The sequence below is a fragment of the Narcine bancroftii genome, chromosome 7 (genome assembly GCF_036971445.1).
Source record: "Narcine bancroftii isolate sNarBan1 chromosome 7, sNarBan1.hap1, whole genome shotgun sequence".
NCBI classification, from domain to species: Eukaryota; Metazoa; Chordata; class Chondrichthyes; order Torpediniformes; family Narcinidae; genus Narcine; species Narcine bancroftii.
Genome location: NC_091475.1, coordinates 198,778,913 through 198,805,182, shown reverse-complemented (window position 1 = coordinate 198,805,182; position 26,270 = coordinate 198,778,913). Strand labels below are relative to the sequence as shown.

The following is a 26,270-nucleotide window of genomic DNA, read 5'->3' as shown; positions in this document are numbered from 1 at the left end:
AGTCCTTGACCTACCCCTTCCTTTCATTCTCTCCCTCGTTTTGTTTTTCCCAGGGTCAGTTCTCCAAGAAGGGGTGAATGTGATAGTACATATCTATCACCAATGTACATAGTGTATATAGTAGTGTATATAGTTACTGTATCTAGACTGTGCTTATAGCGATTGGCTGAGAGCTAAGCCACACCCGTTACCTGGGCCTTAAAGGGCTGTGTCCCTAGCCAGGTCGGATCATTCCGGACTGGTCGGCCACCTGTGAAGAGCTCCGGTCTTTTGCTAATAAAAGCCTTGGTTTGGATCAACAAGTCTTTGGTTCTTTCGACGAGCTCTACAGTAGGTGAACGAGTTCGCATGAAGTAGGTGGCCTTGACAACTTTAGCTTTTGGACCTTGATTGTCAGAAGTAGGTGAACGAGTTCGCTTGAAGTAGGTGGCCTTGACAACTTTAGCCATGGGGTTGCTGAAGAATATCTTGAAGATACCTTTACTACGTACCCTGGACAAACACTACCCTTGGAAACTATGCTTAACCCTAGCTGGAAGAAGGGTGCCAGCTTTATTGTTTTATCAGCCAAAACTGTCTCTGATGAACGGAATTGTCTCCAACAACGTGGAAACAAATCGATGTTCTCGAAAGGTATCTTGTCTCTTGGTTCGGTGTTTTGCCACAAGCAAATCTTATTCAAAAAGTGGAAAGCAAGATGATGAGGTGGCAGTTGAACTTGACTGTGAAATGGAAGATGATGAATATGAAGAACTGGTTCAGGAACAAATACCTGCTCTTCCTGAAGGAGGACATAGAGTATTTATTGTTCATCCAAATGTTAAATGGGGACCAAAGAAGCAATATCTCACAACAGGTAAAATTGTTAGGAACAAAAAAATGTTTTATACTAGCATTTAATGAAGTTTTTTATCAAAGATAATGAAGGAAAATTTAAAAAAATATATAGTGTAGAAAGTAACATTATTAACAGATATTAGAGATTGGTTGGCCAAAGTGGAATAGAGAGTAAGAATTTAATGGGGTGTCTTCTACTTGGCACAATGTAATGAGTTCTGTACCATAAGCATTGACACATGGGCAGAACCTTTTACAATTTGTATAAATGATTTGGATATATGCACCACCTGTATGATTGATTAACAATTTATTATGATACAGAGACAGGTTGAGACTTGTGAAGAGATCTGGCATATGATATACAGTGTGGGAAAATGTGAGATTATCCATTTTGGTAGGAAATTTAAAAAAAAACATTATTTAACTGACAAAAGATTTCAGTACTTTGAGATACAGATAACCTGGAAGTCATTGTGTATAATTTGAAAGCTGAAATTGTTTCTCCCTTGGGAAGGGAACTTTAGAACTTCTTTCAGAAAGCAAAATCTTAAGATATATTCAAGGCAGTGGATAGTTCCTTGACAAAGGTTAATGTGGATAGCCACAGGTGTGGAATCGATATAAGTAGATGAGCCATGAAATTGTTAAATAGTGGAGCAGGTTCTCAAGTGGCTGAGTGACCAATACCTCTCTTAATTTGTTGGCTCATATGAGCTTCTTTCAACATGATTTGTCTGTGTAAAGTTTTATCCTGCATCCTTCGTTATCCACATACCTTTCATTTCCTTTCTCATTGTTGAGGCCAAATTTGGAGTACTGTGTGAAGTTCTGATCATCTAGCTACAGGAAGGATATCAGTAAGATCGAGAAAGTGCAAGAAGATCTACTAGGATATTGCTGGGTCTTCAGGAGTTGAGTGATAGGGAAAGATTAAACAGACTAGGAGTTTATTTGAAGGGGGGGGGAGGGATTTTGTAAGATACACCTGTATGTACTTGATGAACTGTGTGCTCCGGTGCTGTTGGGTCTGGACTTCCTGTGTCACCTTTTCTTTTCTCGAACATTTCTGTGGAAAAGGAGGCTCAAGCCATTTTAGAAGCTGTAAGGGACTGGGGCACTACCTGGTTGGTTGGAAATTTACACTCCTCACTGACCAGCACCCTGTCGCATTCATGATTAATAATGTCAAAAGGGGCAAAATCAAAAATGACAAAATTGACATTGTCCGTCGTCCAGGAGCCCTTAATGACCTTATCCAGGGGAAGCTGTGCCAATGCACACACTGGCCAACTGCGGTCTCTGCATAATGAGCTCTGCCATTCCGGGGTTACCCGCATGGCTCATTCTGCCCTACTCTATTGAAGATGTCAGGGAAATGACCAAGTCTTGCCAGGTCTGTGTGAAGTGCAAGCTGCACTTCTACTGCCCCACAAAGATACACCTGGTCAAGTTATCCAGGCCCTTCGAACGGCTCAGTGTTGATTTTAAGGGACCTCTCCCCTCCACGAACAGGAAAACTTTCTTCCTCTCTGTCATTGATGAGTACTCCCACTTCCCGTTCACCATCCCATGTCCAGAGACGTCCACTTCATTAGTCATAAAGGCCCTAGATTCCATTTTTGCCCTGTTTTGATATCCCGGCTATATTCATAGTGACCGGGGCTCATCCTTTATGAGTGACGAGCTACGTCAGTACCTGCTGGCGAGGGGCATCACATCCAACAGGACTACTAGCTACAACCCTCAGGGGAACAGGCAGGTTGAAAAGGAAAACACCACGGTCTGGAAGGCAATCAAACTGGCCCTGTACAAAGAGGCATTCCAGATTCATACTGGCAGGAAGTCCTTCCTATGATGTTTCATTCCATCCGGTCATGACCAATGCTACTCCTCACGAACTCCTATTCAATTTCAAAAGCAAGTGGGCATTGGGAACTACACTCCCAACCTGGCTTACAACTCCTGGTCTGGTCCTTCTCAGGAAGCACGTGAGGAGAAACAAGACCTACCCCAATGGTGGAAAGGGTGAAACTGCGCCACGCCAATCCCATGTATGCCTTTGTGGAGTACCCAGATGGCAGGGGGGGGGGGTCACCGTCTCCATCAGGGACCTGGCACCCACCAAAACAGAGGGTCCATTGCCTCGTGCCCTGCGAGCCATGGAGCTTATTCCCACCACCCCCAGTCAGGGCCTCAGGGAATCCGGTTCAGGAAGTAAATGCATCCCCTGCCACCATAGAGTTGGAAACCCGCCTGCCATCTCTCCCCCACAAGGGGACCAAGGCCCTTCCATGCTTAGGTGCTCCACCAGGATCTCCACACCCGAGACCACTTAATTTTTTTTTTTTTTTCACTTTTTTTTCCTGAATCAATGTTCTCTGTCTTCATCCACAAAGCTGAAATTCTGCAGGAAGGGGTGAATGCAGTGAACTGAGATTCACTAGTGGTGTTTTATACTGATGGCTGGCTCTTCCCCCATCTATGTGTATATATTACCCTGGTTTCCCGCCTAAACCCTGAGCCCCTCTGAAGACCATTGTAAGACCCTGCCCTCAGTTATAAGCTAATAAAAGCGTATGTTCTCCCTCCAGTCGTGAGGGCTTTTATTCACACTACAATGTGCCATCATCTTCTCTATTTTATCTTAACTGTTTATAATCACAAACATTTTCATCGTCACCCCCTCAATCTTCTCTTTATGACTGAAAATAGCACAAATCCATTCAATTTTTCCTGAGTTATAATCTCCCTTTTTGATATTATTTCAGTAAATCGTCTTTGCATCTTTTCCTGGTGCTTTTTTAAATTCTGTTTGTAATATTGTGAGCAGAACTGTTAACTGTATTCCAGTGCCATCTAACCAATGTTTTATACATTTAATCTTTCATCTTTTCCATTCTATCTCCTGTGAAATTAACCCCCAATATTTTGGCTTTTTAATACCCAAATGAACCTCAGATTTAGTTTTTTATTGTCCTGCAGATCTCTCTGCAGTCCTCTCCCATTCAGACACATGGAGTATGGGAACTGCTTAATCACACTACCAAAATATCCCCTTTCTTTCATGTTAGAACATTAGTGATGTTTCAAATTATAATTGATATTATTCATTTTACTTTATATTTAAATAAATTTTCTTTATCCTTATTAGAACTAAGGACAAAGAGTCTAAGAATGTCAAGAAGAACAATAAATTCAGATGTATATCTAACGGAATAAAAAATGCAACCATTTTAAATGTGTGAGCGGAAGAAGATCGAATCATCGAGTCATACAGCATGGAACAGACCCTTTGGTCTGCCAAGTCCACACTGACCATCAATCATCTTTTGCACATATTCTATATTTATTTCCCCCATATTCCCATCAACTATATGCATAATTTACCACTGACCTACACACTAGGGCAGATGGTGAAAGGTGAAACATATCTTCACTGAACAATAAAGATAACAGATCAGAATTTATTTGTCATGAGCAAGTCACAAAATTCAGTGTTTTGTGACAACATAACTACAAATGTTCATATCACCCACCTTACAAAAAAAATAGAAATAATGCACAAAAAGTCATTGTTCATTGTCATTCAGGAAGCTGATGGCAGCGGGGAAGAAGCTGTCTTTGTGCTCATCTTTAGGTTCCTGTACCTTTTTCCCGATGGTAGCAGAGTGATGAGGGCATAGCCTAGGTGGTGGGAGTCCTTGAGGATAGAGACTGCTTTCTTAAGACAATGCCTCTTGTAGATGTCCTAAATAGAGTGAAGTCTAGCGCCCGTGATGTCACAGACTGAGTTAACAACCCTCTGGAGGTTATTCTTGTCCTGAGCGTTGACACCTCTGTATCAGATAGTGATGCAGCCGGGCAGAATGCTCTCCATGGTACACTTGTAGAGGTTTTCGAGAGTCTTCAGTGACGTACGTAGCCTCTCAAACACCTCACAAAGTATAGCCGGTGGAAAGCCTTCTTCATGATTGCGTCGACATGGAGGCTCCAGGACTGATCCTTGGAGATGTTGACACTCAGGAATTTGAGGTTCGAGACCTTCTCCACTACAGAGCCCTCTACGAGGACTAGGTTGAATTTTCCTGACTTCCTCTTGAAATCCACAGATATCTTTGGTTTTGTTAATGTTGAGTGCAAGGTTGTTGGTGTGACACTACACTACAAACTGATATATCTCCTTCCTGTACGTTTCCTCATTGCAATTTGTGATTCTGCCCACAACTTTAGAGTGATCACCAGATTTGTAGATAGCATTGGAATTGTGCCTGGTATGACGGATTAGGTTATATTTTATATTGTATATAGATATGTTTTAAAGGAGATAAATTGTGACAGGTTTTTTAGTGTAGGTCTCACACAGATATAAACACTTCACGACACAGATCTCATTAAAAACGCCAGAGCTCTGCTCAAGCCAGACAGTCCAGGTTCCGAGTGCCTTGGCAAAAATTATAAGGACTTCACAAGTAGCTGTTAATTGGACATGCTGTGGAGTAATGGATTATTGTTTTGGAAAACAACAGATGAATGAACTCAGATGATTGGATCTGGTGCAGCAGTATGTGTGAATGCAGTTTGCTGTTCTAGGAAGCTCAGGTGGTTTTGCAAGCAGAGAGAGACAAACAGCCTTTTCACTGAGAGAGAATTCATTTCTACCTTTCTACTGTTCAGCAGCTGGGACTGGAATTTGACAAGCTTGTGGAAAAATCCCATTTTGAAGATGGGTTGTGAGTTCTTGGTTCAGCTCGTTCAAAGCCCTTGTGGTCCAATCAAGAGGAGGTGGCTGGCTGTATATTGTTTTACTTGAAATAAGGGAACCAGAAAAGGAACTGAAAGAGGTTTTCATCTGAAAAACTCTGATGGGGCAAGTTACTTTGGCAAGACACTGAAGTGGCTGATCAGAAGGAATCAGTTTGTGTCCAACAAGCAATAAATCTCTCTCTCTAAAAAACAAGAACCATTTACCTTTGAAGAACCAAATCCTGGTGAAGATTCATAGATGTTAAATTCTGTTCATAAGTATAAGAATTACCTGATACCAATGAACTTGGAGGAGTGAGAAGTGAGATTGGACTGTGAATCAAAAAAGTTTTCTGAATTTATACACACATTACATACACTTGCGCTTAGAATTAGAAGGGGGTTAAGTTAAGTTAGTAGTAATAAGTTAGAGTTTGATTCTGTTTTCATGTTTAAAGATAATTAAAAGCAACTTTTGATGAAGTAACCATTTGTCTTGGTGAATTTCTATTGCTGCTGGGTTTTGGTGTCCTTTGGGTCCGTAGCACTGGCCACACAGTCATGGGTGTAGAGTTTGTAGAGCAGTAGATGAAGCACGCATTCTTGCGGAGCACCAGGGTTGATAGAGGAGACATTGTTTCCAATTCATACTGTTACAAGCCCAGAGGACCCCAAAACCCAGCAGCAATAGATGTTCACCAAGACAAATGGTTGCTTAAACAAAGGTTGCTTTTAATTATCTTTAAACATGAAAATAAAATCACATTTTAACTTAACTAACCTAACAACCCCATTCTAATTCCAACCGCTTGTGTATGTAATGTATGTGTGTAAGTTCAGAAAAGTTCTTTGGTTCACAGTCCAATCTCACTTCTCATTCCTCAAGTTCACTGGTTGCAGGAGATTCTTATACTGTGCACAGAATTTAACATTTATAAAGTTCATCAGGCTTTGGTATTTGAAAGGTATATGGTTACTGCTCAGGAAGGTTCTTGTCGGTTTTCAGAGAGAGATTTGTTAAACATTTACTTCCATCAGTCACCTCAAGTGTCTTGCTGATGAAACTTGTCCTGTCAGGGTTCTCTAGATGATAACCTCTTTCTTTCAGGTCATCAAGAGTTGGTTCTTGTTTCTCCTATTCCAAGTGGAACATTAGACAGCCAGTCCTCTCCTCTTACATGAACCATAAAGGTTTTGACCATGCCATCTTCCAAATGGCTTTCCACAAGCTGGCCAGCTTGTCCTGTTCCAATCCCAGCTACTTCTGCTGGCTGTAACACTGTAGAAGTGATCTATGTGTGTGAGTGTGTGTGTTTGTCTCTCTCTCTCTCTCTCTCTCTCTCTCTCTCTCTCTCTCTCTCTCTCGCTCTCTTAGAGAAAGCCTGTTTGACTCTCTCTCTGCTTGCAAAACCACATGACTCTCCTAGAATAACGTTCTCTTCCAGACAATCTACGGTTCGGACAAGATCTTTCATCTGTTGCCTTTTGTAAAGAACAATCCATTAGTGAAGTCTCTTGAGCACTCTTCAAATATCTTGCAAAAGCTGTGGAGCCGATATGTCTAGCATGGGGCAGAGCTCCAGTATTTCAAGTAAGCTCTTTTTTTAAGGTGTCTGTATGTAACCTACTCTAACAAACCTTTCCAATATATCTCCTAAAAACATATCTATATACTCTGTCACAACACTGACTGTGGCCTTTCAATGAGAAAGTCAAGGATCCAATTGCAGAGGGGGATGCAGAGCCCCAGGGTTTGGAGCTTTTTGACCAAAGCTGAGTGAATAATAGTGTTGAAGGCTGAGCTGTAGTCGATAAAGAACAGCTGTATGTATAGTTACTGTTTTCGAGGTGATCCAGAGTTGAGTGCAGATCAAGTGCTATTGCGTCTGCTGTGGAGCGACTGTGATGATGGGCAAACTGCAGTGGGTCTAGATCTCTGCTTAGCTGCGTGTTACTTCTGGCCATGACCAACCTCTCAAAGCATTTCATCATAGTAGAGGTTAGTGCGACTGGGCGATAGTTGTTGAGGCAGCTCACTCTGTTCTTCTTGGGCACTGGTTTGATTGATGCCCTTTTGAAGCAAGTGGGAACCTCTGACTGCAGCAATGAGAGGTTGAAATAATGTCCGTGAACACTCCAGCTAGTTGGTTGCCATAGATTTTCAGTACCCTGCCAGGTAAGTAATCAGGGCCTGACGTCAGCCTGAAAGATAGATATCACAGGGTCCTCAGCCTTTGCAGGGATTCTTGTAGGCACTGTTGGATTCTCCTTCTCAAAGCGGGCATACAGGTGTTCAACTCATTGGGTAGTGAAGCATCACAGCTATCTATGGTGTTCATCTTTGCTTTGTAGGCTGCAATGGCCTGCACTTCCTGCCATAGCTAGCGTGTCTCTATCTCTAGCTTCCTCCGGAATTGGCACTTTGTTTCAGAGACGGCTTTCAGCAGGTCGTGCGTGTACTCCTTTAGAGATCTGGATAACAGGCCTTAAATGCCCTTGATCTCACCCTCAGCAGATTGAGAATCCTCTGATTAATCCAAGGCTTCTGATTGTAGAACACCTGGTATGTGCACGAGGGCACACACTCATCCATGCAGGTCTTGATGAAGTCGGTGACACATGTTACATATTCATTCAAGAATAAGGATGAGTTCTTGAATATGATCCAGTACACTGTTTCAAGGCAGTCCTGCAGACACTCCTCCACCTCCCTCGACCATACTTTCACGGTCTTCACTACTGGTTCTGTGGTCTTCTGTCTCTGCTTGTATGTCAGGAGTAGAAGTACAGCCAGGTGATCAGACTTGCCGAATATTATAGTGTCCAAGATTATAAACTATATAGTAAAGATAATTTAATAATTGTCATTTAATTTATATCTTGTTGTATTGTCTCTCCAAATAGTGAGAAGAATTATTTTTACTCAAGGTGAATTGATGGAAGGCATTATGATTATTAAAAAATGGGATGAAATAAACTGGAGAAGATGATTCCACTTGTAAAGAAGATCAGAGCATGGAACCATAGATGTAATTTGTTCACCAATTAAGCCAGCAGATAATTTAAGAGAAACATGTTTATGTGAAGAGGGTTTCGAATGTGGAGGAAGTGTCTTTTAAACCACTGACCACTGTTACAGACAAATGTAGATAAATTATTTGAAAAGGAAATTTGATAGTTGCTTGATAAAAGAAATAGGATTAGTTTAAGAACAGAGCAGGAGAATGAATTTTAGTTGACTCATATAAGAAAAAGCACTGATAGACTATAAAGCCAAAGGTGTCACAGTTAGTGCAGCGGTTAGCACACTATTACAGAGCCAACGACCTGGGTTCAAATCCGCTGCTGGTCTGTAAGCAATCTGTACGTTCTTCCCATGACCTCGTTAGTTTCCTCTGGGCGCTCCAGTTTTCTCCCAGTTACAAACACATACAAGATTAGTAGGTCAGTTGGTCACGGGTGTATTTGGGTGGCTTGGATTTGTGGGCCAGAGGGGCTGTATCTCTATTTTTTTTTAAATCAAGAATTGTGCTCTCATCCTTACAGATTGTATCAATGTTGAAATTTAATATTGGCACATAATTTCCTACTGCAATTTTTGTACATTTCATTTCTTGGTTTACAATGCTTCCTTTTCTTTTCTCTCGTTAATTGTTTGCATGTGGATTGACTTTGTGATTATTTCCTCTTTATTTGATCAGAATCTTCATGAGCCATCTGGTGCCCTGCAGCAGGATTAAATTACTCCAGACCAGATGCTATGATGCATTGCATCATTTCTCTGTCATTTGAAATTATATTATTCTTCCTTTCTTCCTTCACAAGGTGAACTTCAGATGGCTGAAGCAGTTGCTCTAGTGAATACTCTGCCCAACTGGAAAGTTGTTGATAAACTCATCCTTTCCACAAAAAGTCCAGATAACAAACTAATTTTTGGCAGAGGCAATTTTGAGGAACTTACAGGTAACTATTTCCCTGATGAGTCCATGTTGTATATCTTGAAAATGTAATTGAAAATAGTACTGACATATATCTTTATGCTCCATTTTCCAGTAGTTAAACATTTATTTAATAAGATTATCTTATTGAACTATATCGGGATGGCCAAACCGCAGCAAGTGAACCACATTCAGCTCTTTGGCATGTAACATGTGGCTCGGGGAAATATGTTGGTTGGAGGACATACTGGTGTATGCAGCCTGAGCTGCATGACAAGGTGAAGGAAGAGAGTGGGCATTGGAGGAATGGCCCCTGCAGAGGAGAGGAATAAGCAGTTCATGCCAGTGTCGGGTCCTCCTCGCTTGAGCCAGGCCACATCACAATAGAGGGTCGCCAATGTGAGGTGTGTGATGGGAGGAATGGGCCAAGCTGAGGGTTCTCTGCGGGGAGTGGCCAAAGAGGTCAGGAAGCCAGGGCAGGACAAGGAGAGCTCCGATGAGGCATGGCGTGCCGCAGAGTCCAAGAACTCTGGCAGGGAGGAAGCAAGATGACGGAGAGGCTGGAGGGGGTTCCCATTGAGGACCTCATCCCAACGCCAAGCCAGGACAAAGCTGGAGCTGACAGAAGGTCCTGTCAGTGGCCATGGGCAAGCTGGAGAGTCAGTACCAGGCCGCTCCATACCCTAGCCTTCTTTCCCAGCAGCCTTTCCCCTCATCCTGTGGCAACTGGGAAGAGGGGAACAGAGGGTGGGATGGGAAGGAGCAGAGCTGTGGGCCTCCTGACCTCAACCTGCCGCAGGAGGCAGGTTTGCATTGGGTTACTTCTCGTATCGTGAGCTCAATCGTCGGCCCTGCAATGATGCAGATATCCGCAGAGCCAATGGTAGCAGTGTCCCCAAAAAGAACCTATCAGCAGGAGTCATCCATCAGGCCCATCGAGCCCGCTCCCACAATCAGTGAGATCTGGCCGTTTACCTAGCTCCGCCTTTCCCCCCATAACCCTTAATTCCCCTACAATGCCAAACTCTTATCTTACTGTATCTTAAAGATATTTGATGAGGCAGTCTTTTCTGCTTCCTTGGGCGGAGATTTCCACAGAAAATCACTCAGGATTTTGAAAATATTTCATGTGTTTTTTGATTACTGAAACTAATACAATTTAGCAATTTAAAAACTGTAGACATGAATAAATATTATTACTTACATGCATTTCTTAATATTCATAGAATTTTTTGTAACAAAATATGCATATAAGAATAAAAACGTGTACGTAATATTTTTTCATGTCTTGCAGCTCTCAAACATCTGAAATTCATCATATGCGGTTCTTGCATTAAAGCAAGTTTGGCCACCCCTGAACCCCTATATCATGGTGCTTTAAAAAAAAAACTATTCAGTAAAATGTAGCTTAATGAAGTTTGCCACACAAGCCATACAAGAGCTTCACTGGGATGTCCAAACACTTTAGTATAATATCAAGCTGCTTTGACAATTATTTGTTGTAGCAAGAGTCTTGCCTGAAAGCAATCTGTAAACCATGAAATAATTTTAAAGAGCATCTGCTCTTTTAATGTAATTACAAGCAATTTCATTTAAATACAACTGTTTTTCAGAAATAATAAAAAGGATGCCCCAAATTACTGCAGTGTTTATGAACGTTGAAAGACTGTCTGCAATATCAGAGGTAAAACGCAGAATGTATGAAGTAAACATTGATTATGATGAATTACATAATATGTTAAATAAATGACAGCAAGTAGTGAGGCAGTTTGCTAGAGCAATGAAATTCGGATCTTTAAATGTTATTTTTGAGGACACTGGCATCTCTGCATTTAATACTCTGCATTTTAGCATTTAATACTCATCCCTCATGGCCTCTCTAATAAGGTGGTGATAGTGAGGGCAAAAATATGGCAGATGAGATACAACTTTGAGAAGTGTTCGGTTCTACATTTTGGCAGTGGAAATAAACAGGCAAAATACTATTTGGACGTGGAGAAAATTCAAACCTCGGAAGTGCAAAAGGACCTGGGTGTCCTCTTGCAGGGAAACCTAAAAGTTTATGACCAGGTGCGATTGGTAATGAAGAAAGCGATTGCTATGTTGGCATTCATTTCAAGAGGAATAGTGTACAAGAGTAAAGGGATGTTGATGAGGCTCTATGGGGCACTGGTGAGACCTCATGTGGAGAACTTTGTGCAGTTTTGGGCCCCCTATCATTAGAAAGGATGTGATGTTGTTGGAGAGAGTGCAGAGGAGATTTACTCAAATGATTCCTGGAATGCAAGGGATAACGTATGAGGAACGTTTGACAGCTCTTGGATTGTATTCATTGGAGTTTAGAAGAATGAGAGGGGATCTCATAGAGACATTTCGAATTTTGAAAGGTTTTGACAGAGTGGATGTAAATCAGATGTTTCCCTTGGTGGGTGAATCAAAGACAAGGAGTCACAGTCTTAAAATTAGAAGTTATCCATTTAAAACAGAGATGAGGAAGAACTTCTTTAGTCAGAGGGTCATGGATCCGTGGAACTCACTGCCGCATACTGCCAGATCATTGGGAGAATTTAAACAGGAAATGGATAGGTATCTAATAAGTAAGGGTATTAAGGGATATGGGGAAAAGGCTGGAAATTGGAACTAGGAGTGAGCATAGTTCCGCTTAGAGTAGAGTCATGGAACAGACTTGATGGCCTAGTGGCCTGCTTCTGTTCCTTTATCGTGAACTTGTGACTTCTAAAATACAGGAGGCTGAAGATAACGCTTCAGAGTTGAAGGGGAGGGTGTTCTAGAATGTAGATTCAGCCCTGAAGAAGGACCCAACATGCATTGGTTGGTGTTTCCTTGCACTTGGCATTGTTGTGGGGAACACACAGGTACAGAGTTTTCATGATCTCAGTTTACTTTGTACTCATTGGTGTAATTTTGACAGTGAGATACTTCTAATAAATAAGAATGGGCTTGACATTTCTTCAATGCTAACTTGGCTGATTGCAGATATGGAAGCAGTAGTTGGCTTTAAGTTCAGATATAGTTCCTGTTTCTGATCACAAATCTGTAATGCCAAATCACTGAAAAACAAATGCCGATCTAGTTGTGATGCACTAATGGGACGAAGAGCCTTGATGGCTGAGCTTGTATAGACCGTGAGATATAGGAGCAGAAGTAGGCCATTTGGCCTATTGAGTCCACAATCTAAGAAGCTTGTAGTCACATGCTGTTCCTTCATCGTCAGCAGGTGCCTGTAGGAAAAATTGGAAATAAAAATAATATTAATTTAGATTGTAAATATTACTGATTTCCAGAAATATTTGTTACAAGGCAACATTTATGCAGTTTTGATTGCCTAACTACAGGAAGGATATCAATAGACAGAGAGAGTGCAGAGAAGATTTGCTAGGATGTTGCCCGGTCTTCAGGGACTAAGTTCCAGGGAAAGGTTAAATGGGTTAGGTCTTTATTCCCTGGAGTGTAGAAGAATGAGGGCTGATTTGATAGAGGTACTTAAAATTATGAGGGGGATGGACAGAGTACTTTTGCACCACCAATTAGTGATAATTCTGCCATGCCTGGTGGAAAAAGGTATCTCAGAGTTTGTATGTGATGATATGTATGTGCTCTGACAATAAATCTGAAATCTAAATGTAGGTAGGATTTTTCCATTGAGGGTGGGTGAGATTCAAATAAAAGGACACAGGTTAAGGATGGAAGGAAAAAAGTTGAGGGGGAACATCAGGGGGAACTTCTTCACTCGGTGAGAATGTGGAATGAGATTCCAGATCCATAAATAAAATTTACAAGTTAAAGGAACAGAAGCAGGCTATTAGGCCCTTCAGGTCTGTTCCGTGACTCTACACTAAGCTGAATTATGCTCACACCTAGTTTCAATTTCCATCCTTTTCCCCATATCCCTTGATACCCTTACTAATGAGATACTTAACCATTTCCTGTTTAAATACTCCCAGTGGTAGATGTGGGCTCGATTTTAACATTGAAGGGAAATTTGGACAGATATAGGGATGGAAGAGGTATGGACATCTATGGTCTGAGCACAGGTCAGTCGGACTAGACAATAAAAAGTAGTTTAGCACAGACTAGAGGGGCTGAAGATCCTGTTTCTGTGCTGGAATGTCCTATGTATTTCACCTAATGTGCAAGTTTTTAGAAGGTTCATCAAAATTTTTCAGACTTTTTTAATGAAGTGTCTGACAACTTTGGCAATAGCTTTATTTTACAATGGATTTGGTTTCAAAACTGTTGTCCTAATATTAAGAGATCAGCATCAAAAGAAATTGCAATTGCCAATGAAGATTTTGCTTCCTGAACAATTTTGTGCCTGTTTTATGGATTTTGGGCTACTGATTACGAAAATAACTTTAAAAGTTTTTTTTTAATCACATACCAATTTTTATATATGACCTTTTTCTGTAATTTCCTGTCACATTTTAAGTCTACTTCTGGCATGCAAGATCAAGAAGTGCAGCATGTCATTGAAAATTCATTTTCTGCATTCGCACTTGGACGTCTTCCCTGCTGATCTTGGCGTCGTCAGTGACGAACATGGTGAAAGTTTTCACCGGGACATTGCGGCCATGGAAAGCAGTATCAGGGCAACTGGAATCCATCAGTGTCGGCCAACTACTGTTGGACACTGACATGAGAGGCATCAGATGCCGAGTACAAACAAAAATCAGTGGCAAAACATATTTTGGTCAGCCAAACAGCATTATTACGCAATTAAATATGCTAAATTCAATGAAAGTTCATTTGATGTTTTTCCAACTTCCCACATGATTCAGCAAATCTGAAATTGTCTCTGTGTTTATCTTGAAGTTGTCTATCAGAATCCCCAATTTTTATTCAGGAAGCAAACCTTTTGAAAAAATTTGTTGTCCAGTGTTATTTGGTCTACTATAGTATTGGCCATTTCATTTCACAGTTTATTCTTGACAGAAAAGTTAGAGACTTTTTTTCTATATATTTCAGAAAGAGTTAAAATCTGCATGGGGAGTGAAAGTTTTTGACAGGTATTCCATTGTCCTTCATATCTTCCGTTGTAATGCTCGTACCAAAGAGGCCAAACTGCAGATAGCACTAGCTGAGATACCGTACCTGAGGTAAGGGCCGGACTTCATATAATTCCTTTTAATCTTCAACAAAATTGCCTAAATTTGGCACATTGTTAGAACATACAGTTTTTTTACTATACTGTTGACTGACAAGTTGTACTTTGATTTTTCTATATGTGAATGTTATTCGGATTGAAAGAAATGTCAGACTTCCACCTCTCTTTGAGAATTGAAAATTAAATTTGGGTTTCTTTGGTTGCATACAAGTTCCCAACAGCCCGCTGTAAAATTCTCTGTTGTCTGATAGAGCATTGCTGAATGAATCCCCCATGCATTATCAAAATTATCAAAGGGCAACACGATTCAGTTTCATGCTGGAAGAAATAATGCGCGGTTTGCTAGCCACCTCAGAAGCCAGATAACCAGAGTGGAAGCAAATCATCCTCAACCTGAAGGAATTGCCAAAGGATTTCTATCTATGAAAAGAATAGATTCTCCATGTGAAATTATTGGGTGAAATAGACTTTAATTTTTTTCTTTAAAACTATAATGTTTAATTTCACAGTGGAAACTAATAAACAGGGTTTTTAGTAATGGAACCACTTCAGATTGGAACCCTGTTCAGATTTTAGTTAAATATTGTTTTGACTTTATTTGACAGGTCCCAGCTGAGAAATGAGTTGGCGCACTTAGACCAACAAGGTGGTGGATCTAGGTACATTATGGGGTCAGGTAATATTTCAACTCTTTCATGGCTTTCATCTGCAAAGTTACTTATCAATATCAGTGGTTCATAGGGAAAGCAAATGGTCTGTTGGCCTTTATTACAAAATGATTTGACTGCAAGAGTGTAGAGGTCATGTTCAAACTGCAGTAAAACCCCCATTAAACGGAATTCAAGCAACTGTAAAAAAAAATCGATGAAAATAATTAAGTAAATAAATAATGAGAATGAATAAAATGTTAAATAAAAGTTTAAAACTGTAAAAGTAAATGTTCTCTGTTCTCTGAAGATGGGAACAAATATTCAGCCAGTGTCGTGCTTTGCTCGTAGCAGCTGTTTGAATAAAGTTTTGTGAAACAGCAATGGCGTCGCCCAGGATGAAGGGCTGGTTGATGTTGCTCCCTGTTGGGGTGACTCTCTAAAAATGTATCCTTAACCCTGCTTGTAAGAGTCTTTATCTTTATTATTAAATATATTATTAAGGCTTTATCTGTAAACTTGGGTTAATTATCTATAATGTTATTGTCATCTTTTGGGTGGCTCTGTGGAGGGGGAAGAATCTGCAGATGCAGCGATGGTTAAAGGTTTTCAAAGAATGTGATTAAAAATAAAGTGCTTTAAGGTTTATACATTCACGTAAGTGAAGTTTGTTCAGTGAAAAAAATCTTTTAAACTGTTTATTAATATAGATGCATAAGTTAGATAGTGTAAGAGTAAATCACAAGCAACTGGAAAACACACTTATTTGGCATCTTCCCATCGCCATAAGTGCTGGAAACCAGGGACTTTACTGTATATGGTATTCTGGGCTGACTATATCTTTAATATTCACAGCTCAGGTTTTCTGCAAGATATGCTTGTAAAAGAGGAAGTGGTTTGTCATATTTGGAGAGCCCAGTATCGGAGTTTAGAAGTGTGATTGGTCATCCCGTGGCAACATACAAAATTCCAACAGGGCTTGGCAGGATAGATACAGAGTTTATGTTTCTCTTGCTGAGTTGTCTAGAGTCAAGGATCACAGCCTCACAATAATGGACCAGCCTAAAAGGACAAAGATGAGAAAAAAGCCCAGGGATAATTAATCATTGAACATTCCTGATGCCAGAGAACTTTAGGTCTCAAACGGTACATATCTGAGTCAGAAATCAATTGATTTTGGGATTTAATGATGTCAAAGGACATGGAATTCTCATATTTACTTTTTTTTCTAACAATACAGGTGGGTATTCTGCTCATCTGTGCAATCTCATCTGTCTCATTCACCCATTTTTTCCCCCTCTAAGCTATTGCTTTTCTCATGATGATGAATTCCTCCGAATCTTCCATCACCCAAGTTGCAGTAACCAATTAACCAGCATAGATTTGAAATGAGAAGCACCCAGGGAAACCCATCCATTTTCATGGAGGGAAACACAGAAAGTCTGTCGGCATTATGATTCTAATAAAAACACACCGTAAATGCTGGAGGAACTCAGCCAACCTTGCAGCATTGATAGGAGGGAAGGACATCTGACTGACATTTTGGGCCTGAGCCTTTCTTAACCGACTAAGTTCCTCCAGCATTTACGGTGTGTTTTTACATTTTCGGGGAAAACTTGCAAACTCGGGGTAAACCAAACCAGATGTCAGGTGGTGGGAGTTGAGAGGCAACACCGCACTATCCAGTCAATGCTTGCTGATGTAAAAGATCAGTCACAAGTGGCAGAGCCGGCACAAGGGGACTATTTCTTGTGTCCTCAAGGTTCAGGCAATTTAATGCAGTCATCTTTTTCCAGGTGAGACCTTCTTGGAGGTTCAGCAGCGCCTCCTCAAGGAGAGGGAATTGAAGATTCGAGGAGCCTTGGAGAAGCTAAGAAGAAAACGACAGTTGTTGAGAACTAAACGCCAGCGCAGAGAGTTTCCAGTTATTTCTGTCATGGGCTATACTAATTGTGGTAAATTCTGCAAAAAAAATCAGTATAACAATTGGGGGTAATATTTTCCTTTTTTCTTTTCTCAGACAGATCTAACTATGTTGCAAGGAAACGTCAGTTATGATAGTTAACATTAGTGAATGGAAGAAAGTGCATCCTTATAGCCCAGGAACCGGCACGAAAGTAGTGGGACGAACAGCCTCCTTCTCGGTCATTAGAGTTGACTAAGTTACACATCATGGTAAACAGGACCCAGATGCCAAAGATGCCTTTCTGATCTATTCCCATTTCCCTGGGTTTGGCCCTGTATCCCTTTTTGTTTCTGCGCCTGCCCCAAATATCTTTTCAATGTTGTAATTGTTCTGTCTTCTACCACCTTCTCCAGCAACTCATTCCATATCACACTTGGGTCCCCTTTAAATCTTTTCCCCCTCAACTTAAACTATGCCTTTTCATTTTAGACGCCTCTACCCTGGGCAGAAAGACTGACCATCCAACCTATCCATGTCTCACATGATTTGATAAAGTTCTACAAGGTCACTCCTCAGCCATCTTCACTGCACAGGAAACAGTCCCAACCTGTCCAGTCTCTCCTGATAACAAGCCCTCCAGACCCAGTAACATCCTTGTGTACCTTTCTGCACCCTCTCAAGCTTAATCACATCCTTCCTATAAAATGGCAAACAGAACAGCCTCACATTACCCCATGTGTAGTCTCACCAATGTCTTGAACAGCTGTAAAATCACATCACAACTCTTATACTCAGTGCCCCAACAACCTAAGTGTGTTACCACGTTGATGAAACTACATACTATTACCTCTAGGTGACTCTGTTCTACAACACTCCACAGGACCAATGTTCCCTAGAACCCATGCGTTCATTGTGTATGTATGTCCTGCGTGGTTTAACTTCCTAAATTACTTCACTTTCCATTTGTCTGAGTTAAATTCCATCTATCATTCCTTTGTCCACTTTCCCAGTTGTTCAGAATCCTGTGACGATCTCCTTCATTGTCCACTACACCCCCAGACTGACTAATCAAGCAATCTCCATTCTCATCCAAATCATTAATGTGTTCTTGTAAGCTAAATCACTAAAATGGAAGTAGAGATTATCTTCATCATTGCTCATCTTAATAAAATTCTGTGCCCTTGCAAAGGAGATTTTAGTTCAAGTTCATTTATCATCCAATTGTACAAGTTCAAGCCAACAAAACAGTGTTTTCCAGTCGGTCCACAGTCCAACTCCAGAAAAGTAAAGAATATTTGAGTATTCAAAAATGTATAGGGGTTGTAGGTCAATCGGTTTATTTGGGTATATGGGGCTCATGGGCCAGAAAGGTCTGTTACTGTGCTGTACGTCTAAATTAAATTAATATTTTCATATATTATAAATGCTTCTCTATAGCACTTTATTGTTAATGTTCTTGGGGAATTCTTAAAACTAAGCCAAACTTCAGGAATATCACTGTTTTTAATGCATGATTTTGTAAAGCATTGGGAAATTTTGTAAAAGAGGTCACAATGGAATATGTTTTAATCCTGATACATTTCATATTTTCAACTCAGGCAAAACAACCCTGATTAAAAGTCTGACTGGGGACTGTGGTCTTCACCCAAGAGATCAGCTGTTTGCTACACTTGATGTTACCACCCATGCAGGCTTGACCCCAAGTCGCATGACAATCCTTTACATTGATACCATTGGATTTCTGTCTCAACTTCCTCACAACTTAATTGAATCCTTCTCAGCAACTCTAGAGGACGTGGTGCATTCAGTAAGTTTCATCTACTCAATGGTTTTTTTTTTTATTTTCACGTTTTCTATTCTCATAGGAATGTTATCTTTAAAAACTATAGAATGTAGCTATTCAATTGGCCCATCGACTCAGCTCTACTTACCTGTTTATTTCTAATAACTCTTAATTCCCCAGTTATTTCAAAATGTCTTAAATGCATTTAATGCAGCTACATCTGTGACTTTATTGGGGAGAGAATTTCACAGATTCATTCTCCCTGGAAGAAGCAGTCCTTCCTTATCGCTGTCATAAATGTACTTCCCCAAATCTTAAGGCTACGTTCCCTAGTTCTAGTTTCACTGGCCAGTGGAAACAATCTCCCTGTTTCTATTTTATCTGAATTTAAACATGCAGCATGGTAACAGGCCATTTCAGCCCACGACCCTGTGCCGCCCAATTAACCTACAACCCCAGATACATTTCAAATGGTGGGATGAAATGGAGCCCCCAAAGGAAACACATGCAGACATGGAGAGACTGTACAAACTCCCTAAGAACAACGCGAGATTTGAACTCTGGCTCCAACTGCTGGTGCTGTTACAGCATTGCGCTAATCGCTATGCTAACCATGCCGCCTATTTGAGAAAGAGGATGAGGTTGATTAGGTAGCGCTGGACAAGGAAATTGGGAAATGGGAAGGTGCATTTAAACAGTAGAGGTTATACCCAGGATGCATGACCGTATGGCACCTACTGTCCTCAGCCAGCCACTTGCGTTGATTACCACCTTCCATGAGTCCTTCACACTCCCCTCCCAGTGGAGAAGGAGCGCATTCTCCCTGAGCTGCCTTCAATTATAAGTGGGAGTGCAGAATTATTTTGCTGTGTTTGAAATCCACCAGGGAAGCAGCAAAAGATGTACAGTAAAACCCTTGGTTTTTGGAATTCAAGCAACCAGAAAAAAAAATCGAGGAAAATAAATTTTAAAAACTAAAATAAATAAATTAAAATAATAAATAAAAAGTACACAAGTTTAAAATTGTAAATGTTCTCTGAAGTAAACCATAAACCTTTGGTCTTGCTTTGCTCACAATATCTATTTGAATAAAGCTGTGTGTAACCGCAATGGTGTCACCCGGGATGAAGAGCCGGTTGATGCTGCTCCCTGTTGGGGTGTCTCGCTTAAGTGTCTCCATATCCCTGCTTCATAAGAGTCACCCTGATCAAAGGCTTTATCTATAAACTTGGGAGAGGGGGGGTTAATTATCTATAATGTCATTGTTCATCTTTTAGGCAGTTCCATGGAAGGGGATGAACCTGCAGATGCAACGATGGTTAAATGTTTTCAAAAAATGTGACTGAAAATAAAGTAAAATACTTCAAAGTTTATATATTCATGCAAGTGAAGGTTGTTCAGTGTAAATATAGTGTAGTATTTTTGTCTATTGTCTTTTAAACTATTTATTCTTATTGCAGGAGTATTAATTGGGCATTGTAAGAGTAAGCCTAAAGCAACCAGGAAATACACATCTGGCATCTAGCAATCCCCATAGGTGCCAGATACCAGGGGTAAAGCCAAATGTGGGGCAGTGTTACCCTGGGGGTGCAGGCTGGTCAATGGACAACTAATGGGAATGCTGGAGATGAGAAGAAGTATTGCAACTTTAAGAGGGAAAGGCCTAGAGACATAGCAGGGATTGAGAGTAATTGGGGTATGATATCGACAGTTGTTCAGAAGGCCAATGGGTCCATGGGCTATGCAAAGAAAAAAGATCGAGCCAAGGAGAAATGTTTGGGGGCAGTCATCTAGAATGGGATGATCCTCAAAATCTCAAGGAGAGCCACCAGGAGGTTGTAAATTTGTGAACAGCAGTGGGATCCGCCTACTCCTCAGTGCTATCAAGGGCTGAAGAGAGAGACTGGAGGTGAAATAGCTTCTCAGGAGACCTGCTTGTGCCGAATAAAGACCTTTTTTATTTCTCTCAGCTTCTGTTGCCATGTGGCTCAATGACATCACACAGTATGCTACAGTACACCTTCCTGCGAGGTGGTGCACCTCAGCATGGCTTTATACTTGCAGTGCATGAAGGGTGATTTTAACATAGTTCGCCTGCTTAGCCTTAAACGTTCGTAAGCTTGTTTGTTTGCATCTTGACAAAATTACCAGCTCTCTGTGTACTCCTATCAGTATGCATTTTGTACTTTAAACTATTTAACTACCAGTCATTATAATCTGTGCATACAAGTCCTGAACTACCTTCTTGATCACCCATGCAACACACCCACTCAATCGTCAACCTGAAACCTGCCTCAACCTGAGCATCTGCCCAAATGATTCAATTAATCAATAATTTGTCCCGTTCCTACCTCATCAACACTTTCCCCTTCAAAAAAAATGTTACAATTCAACAACCTCAGGGTAGTAGATTTCAGACAGCAATACAGTTCTTGAGAGTTGTAAATCTGTGGAATCTTCTGCATGATGAAGCAACAGAGGTGCCTCACTAAATGTATATAAGCTATAGAATGATTTTTTAATAATAGGTGAATTAAGGATTAAGAAAATAGACAATGGGTGGTGGAGTAGGCCATTCAGCCCATCGAGCCAGATCATGGTTGATTTTCCACTATCAGTATCCAGTCCCTTCTCCCCATAACCCTTAATTCCCCTGTCCACTGTGCTGCTTCATTCCATTGATCTGAAAACTGGAAAAAAACCCAATAACTGAAAAGCATCTGGTCCCAAGCATTTCAGAATCAGGGTACTGTATTGTAATATTCACTTTCATTGGGATGCCACATGAGATAAGAAGATTATTGTAGTGTATTTTTTCAAGATTAGGTGTTGTTCTTGGTTATTTGGATGCAAGTCTTTTTGTATTGTATTGTACTTCCATTCCAATCTTGGAGCAGTATTCAATCTGGCCTAACAAAAACTTGATCTCAACAATAAGATACAAAGAACATTCATAGCAACTTTATCATTATATCATCTGCCACTGTCAAACCCGTGTCTGATTTTGAGTATCTACGTTGGTGAAGAAATTACAAAAAAGCGACACGATAGAAACATTTTACATGAAGGAACAGAATAAAGAAAATATGAGGAATCTAATAAAGTCATTCAGAACCATGAAAATAATTTTAAACAACAAAATTTTATTTTCTTTGTTCCAAAGCTTCATGGACTCGACTTACATTTTCTCTCTTTCCACATATATCCAGGATGTTATAGTTCACGTTAGAGACATAAGTCACCCAGAAACCATCAACCAGAAAGTGAATGTGTTGAATGTCCTCAAAAATCTCCAACTGCCAAATGAACTTTTAAATTCTATGATTGAGGTCCATAATAAAATTGATTTGGTGAACAGGTAAGACCATTGTAAATCATGAAAATCTGTAGACACCGTGGTTGAAGTAAAAGCACAAAATGCTGGTCAAATAGTGTCCTTCATGTCTTTCTTTTCTTTGGCTTGGCTTCGCGGACGAAGATTTATGGAGGGGTATGTCCAAGTCTGCTGCAGGCTCGTTGGTGACTGACAAATCCGATGCGGGTCAGGCAGGCACGGTTGCAGCGGTTGCAAGGGAAAATTGCTTGGTTGGGGTTGGGTGTTGGGTTTTTCCTCCTTTGTCTTTTGTCAGTGAGGTGGGCTCTGCGGTCTTCTTCAAAGGAGGTTGCTGCCCGCCGAACTGTGAGGCGCCAAGATGCACGGTTGGAGGCGAGATCAGCCCACTGGCGGTGGTCAATGTGGCAGGCCTTCATGTAGCAAAGGTAAAAATACATAACTGACATTTTGGGCTTGAGCCCTTCATCAAGGTATGAGAGAATGCCAGCAGGTGTCTGAGCAAAAGGGTGGGGGGGGGGGGGGGGTGTTGGCAAAGGCAGGAGATAATAGTTGGAGAGAGGAGGGAGGGGACAGCAGGAATGAGGGGAAGGAGAAGGGAGGGGAGGACTGGAAAGGGAGGGGAAAGAAAAAACAAGCAAGCTTAGCAGAAAGCAGAGAAGTCAATGTTAATGCCATCTGGGTGGAGAGTGCCCAGGTGTTGTTTCTCCAATCTGCAGGTGGTCAGGGTGGGATAGTACACAAGGCCATGGACAGACATGTGAGCTTGGGAGTGTGACTGTTGTTGCAGATGGAGAGGAGGTGCTGAGTGAAGCAATCTCCCATTTGGAGACTGGTTTCTCCGAGGTAGAAAAGGCCACAAAGGGAGCACCAGATGCAATGAATTAGTTCTGTGGATGTACAAATGAAGTGTTGCTTCTCCTGAAAGGCCTGTTTGGGGCCGCGGACCGAGGTGAAGGAGGAAGTCTGGTTGCAAGTGTTGCATCTCCTGAAGCCACAATGGAAGGTGCCAGGGGTATGGGGGGGGGGGGGGGGGCATGATAGGTGGGGAGGGATGAGTTCATGATGGAATCACAGAAGCCCAATGGAAGGGCAAGAGGTGAGGAGAAGAAAAATGTGTTTGGTGGTGGGATCCTGTAGTAAGTGCTGGAAATTCTGGTAGATAATGTTTGGATGTGGAGGCTGGTGGGGTGGTAGGTGAGGATGAGGGGGATTCTATGTTTGTTGCATCTGGGGGCAGAGGGGCCCAAGGCAGATGAGCAGGAAATGGAGGAGATGTGGGTGAGGGCTGAGTTGATAGTAGTGGAGGGGAAGCCATATTTGTGGAAGAAGGCAGACATTTCAGAAGATCTGGACTGGAAGATCTTATTTTAGGGACAGATGTGGCAGAGACAGAGAAATTGAGAGAAGGGGATGGAATCCTTGTAGGGAACAGGGTGTGAGGATGTATAGTCAAGATAGTTGTGAGAGTTAAAGGGTTTGTAGTATACGTCAATGGAAAGCTCGTCTCCTGAGATGAAGACAGAGAGATCCAGGAAGGGGAGGGTGCTATCAGAGATGGACCAGATGAGTTTGAGAATGAGGTGGAAGTTAGTCGCGAAGTGAATGAAGTTAACCATTGTAGTTGTTGGGCACACCACACATGTATAATTCCCACAGGCAGATTTCCCATGACTTGTACATTCTCTTGTATTATCTTATGGCATGGCATTGGCTTGAGTCATGAGCCAAATGCACTCTTTCTGCATTGTACAAAGCATTATTTTCACCCTGTCCCAGGCCTGCATGCAGTTTCACTTCTTCATATCATTGACTCTTGAAGAAACAATAATTTGTTATGCAATGTATGCATTAATTGAAGGATTCCATATACAGTAAAAACCCTTAGCATCCAGCATCTATGGGGATTGGTAGACGCCGTATAAGTGAATTTGCCGGTTTTTTGAGATTGTGTGTTATGTGGATTGTTGAACTGACCACCAGGGGGTGCCTATTTTAATCTTTCGCATTTTTTACCTATTTATTTTCCATGGGTTTTTTTTGCCAGTTGATTGAGATTGCTGAATTCCAGATAACAGAGATTTTACTGTTCAAGCATAAATGTAATTTTTTTTAATGTCCTTGAAATAAAAATCTGCATGACACTCTGTCTATGTTTGCTTTAATTCTGCCAATGTATTATCAACTTGTGTTTTATTCCATTCCCTTATTCTCTGGTAATAAGAATCTGACTTTCTAGTGGGCCAAAAAGGTTTATTTTGAAAAAAAAGACATTTTAATGTCACATTATGTCCCCTCATTCGAGTCTCCCCAACAATGGGAACAATTTGCCTACCTCTATGTTGTTTATGCTTTTCATAATGTTATACGTTTCTAAAAGATTCCCTCTTTCTTCTAAATTCAAACGACTACAGCCCCAGACAACTCAATCTCTATTGGATGTCACCCTTGTTTCTTAAATAAGCTTATTCCATTCAATCATGTTTTTTCCCAAAATATTCCAATTTTGTAAGGTAATTGTCTTCTTTTCCCTTCCATCTTAAAGCTATCAACCTGCAGATCCAAACACCATAGCAGTTTCAGCTCTTCATGGACTTGGTATAGATGAACTGAAATTGAAAATTGAGGAGGCCATTCTGCAAGCAACAGGAAAACTGATCCTCACCATTAAAGTAAATTTGGCTGGGCCCCAGTTGAAGTAAGAATTAAACACATATTTTGAACAGATCTCCTCTTTTCATAGTGGAACATAAGAACGTGAGAAAAAGGAGCAGGAATAGGCCATTCAGCCCATCAAGCCTGCTCTGCCATTCAATGAATCATGGACAATCAGATAGGCTCATCTCCACCTATCTCCCTTTTCCCAATATCCTTGAATTCCTCTACTTCGTAAAAATCTATCCAACCTTGTCTTAAATATACTCAATGAGGTCACCTCCACTGCTTCAATGGGCAGTGTATTCCATAGATTCAGCTCTCTCTGGGAAAAGCAGTTCCTCCTCATCTCCATCCTAAATCTACTGCCCTGGATCTAAGGCTATGTCCCCTCATTCTAGTCTCCCCAACAATGGGAACAATTTGCCTACCTCGATGTTGTTTATGCTTTTCATAATTTTATGTTTCTAAAAGATTCCCTCTTTCTTCTAAATTCAAATGACTACAGCCCCTAACCCTAACCCAATAGTAGAAGTTATGGTCACTTTTGTTGAATGCAAAATATAGTTTCAGAATTCAGTGGAATAATTTTTTTAAAGATTAGGATACATAACTACTATCATAATGTGAAGGACTAATGACTGATGGTGAAGTTTTAATCCCAGTTAGTTGTTCCAAGAACATTTTTGAAGGATTAACTTGTATTACACAAATAAAGCCTGTTCATTCAGAACAAGGAGGTGTGGTTTCTGATGGGTCACTGAGCAGAAAGGCCCATATAAAGATGCTCTTATACAACACTGATGCTTTTCATCTTTCCAGCTGGTTGTATAAGGAAGCCACTGTGCAGGAAGTGGATGTTTTGCCAGAAGATGGTTTGGCCAATGTGAATGTGATCATCAGTCGTTCTGCCTACGGCAAATACAGGAAGCTTTTTCAGCCTTGAAGGAAAAGTGAACAATATTTTGCATCCTGAGGATTTTAACACTCCTGCCGCTCTGGAGGTGAGGGTTCATACATAAAAAAAAAAGCACCTGGTTGCATTCTGAGGAACATCTAGAGAATTACAGTGAAATGTAGACATTTTATTATTCTGTTTAGGAACATGGACAGTTTGAACACAGCAAGAGCTCATAAAGGACAGTGAAATGAATCACCATGGTTAACCGAAATGCTGTAAATATTCTCAGCTCCCAGTGTTTGATCCTTGCAAGAGGCATCCAAAACCTTACTTTATCTGTACAAAGAAGCGTGAATATTTTTTTCAATAAATAAGTCTTACAAAGGACAAATATTCTTATA

The 26,270-nt window shown here is 40.9% G+C and overlaps 2 protein-coding genes across 6 annotated transcripts in view; one reads left to right on the top strand and one right to left on the bottom strand.

The window, feature by feature from the left end:
• Positions 1-15: 15 nt before the first annotated feature.
• On the top strand, positions 16-26,270 carry gtpbp6 (GTP binding protein 6 (putative)). Of its 4 annotated transcripts, none has more exons than XR_011342337.1 (11): positions 16-856; positions 9,409-9,546; positions 11,135-11,205; positions 14,508-14,638; positions 15,252-15,322; positions 17,090-17,248; positions 18,798-19,006; positions 22,192-22,340; positions 24,859-25,011; positions 25,791-25,972; positions 26,070-26,270. XR_011342337.1 is itself a non-coding variant. In XM_069891952.1 (11 exons), exons 2-11 carry the CDS (start codon positions 8,570-8,572, stop codon positions 25,912-25,914), a joined length of 1,248 nt encoding a protein of 415 aa, XP_069748053.1. In that variant the 5' UTR covers positions 782-856; positions 8,488-8,569; the 3' UTR covers positions 25,915-26,270. The 4 variants fall into 4 exon arrangements, 2 of the variants coding, with proteins under 2 accessions (XP_069748052.1, XP_069748053.1); XR_011342336.1 differs by having other exon boundaries at positions 26,049-26,270; XM_069891952.1 differs by adding an exon at positions 8,488-8,612 and having other exon boundaries at positions 782-856; positions 25,791-26,270.
• The window catches only part of LOC138739599 (PI-PLC X domain-containing protein 1-like), a 48,063-nt gene continuing 32,882 nt past the window's right edge, over positions 11,090-26,270 (bottom strand). For both annotated transcript variants that reach the window (XM_069891953.1, XM_069891955.1), the window contains exon 8: positions 11,090-12,763. In XM_069891953.1, coding sequence (XP_069748054.1) covers positions 12,701-12,763 — 63 coding nt within the window. In that variant the 3' untranslated portion in view covers positions 11,090-12,700. The remainder of the gene's footprint in view (positions 12,764-26,270) is intronic.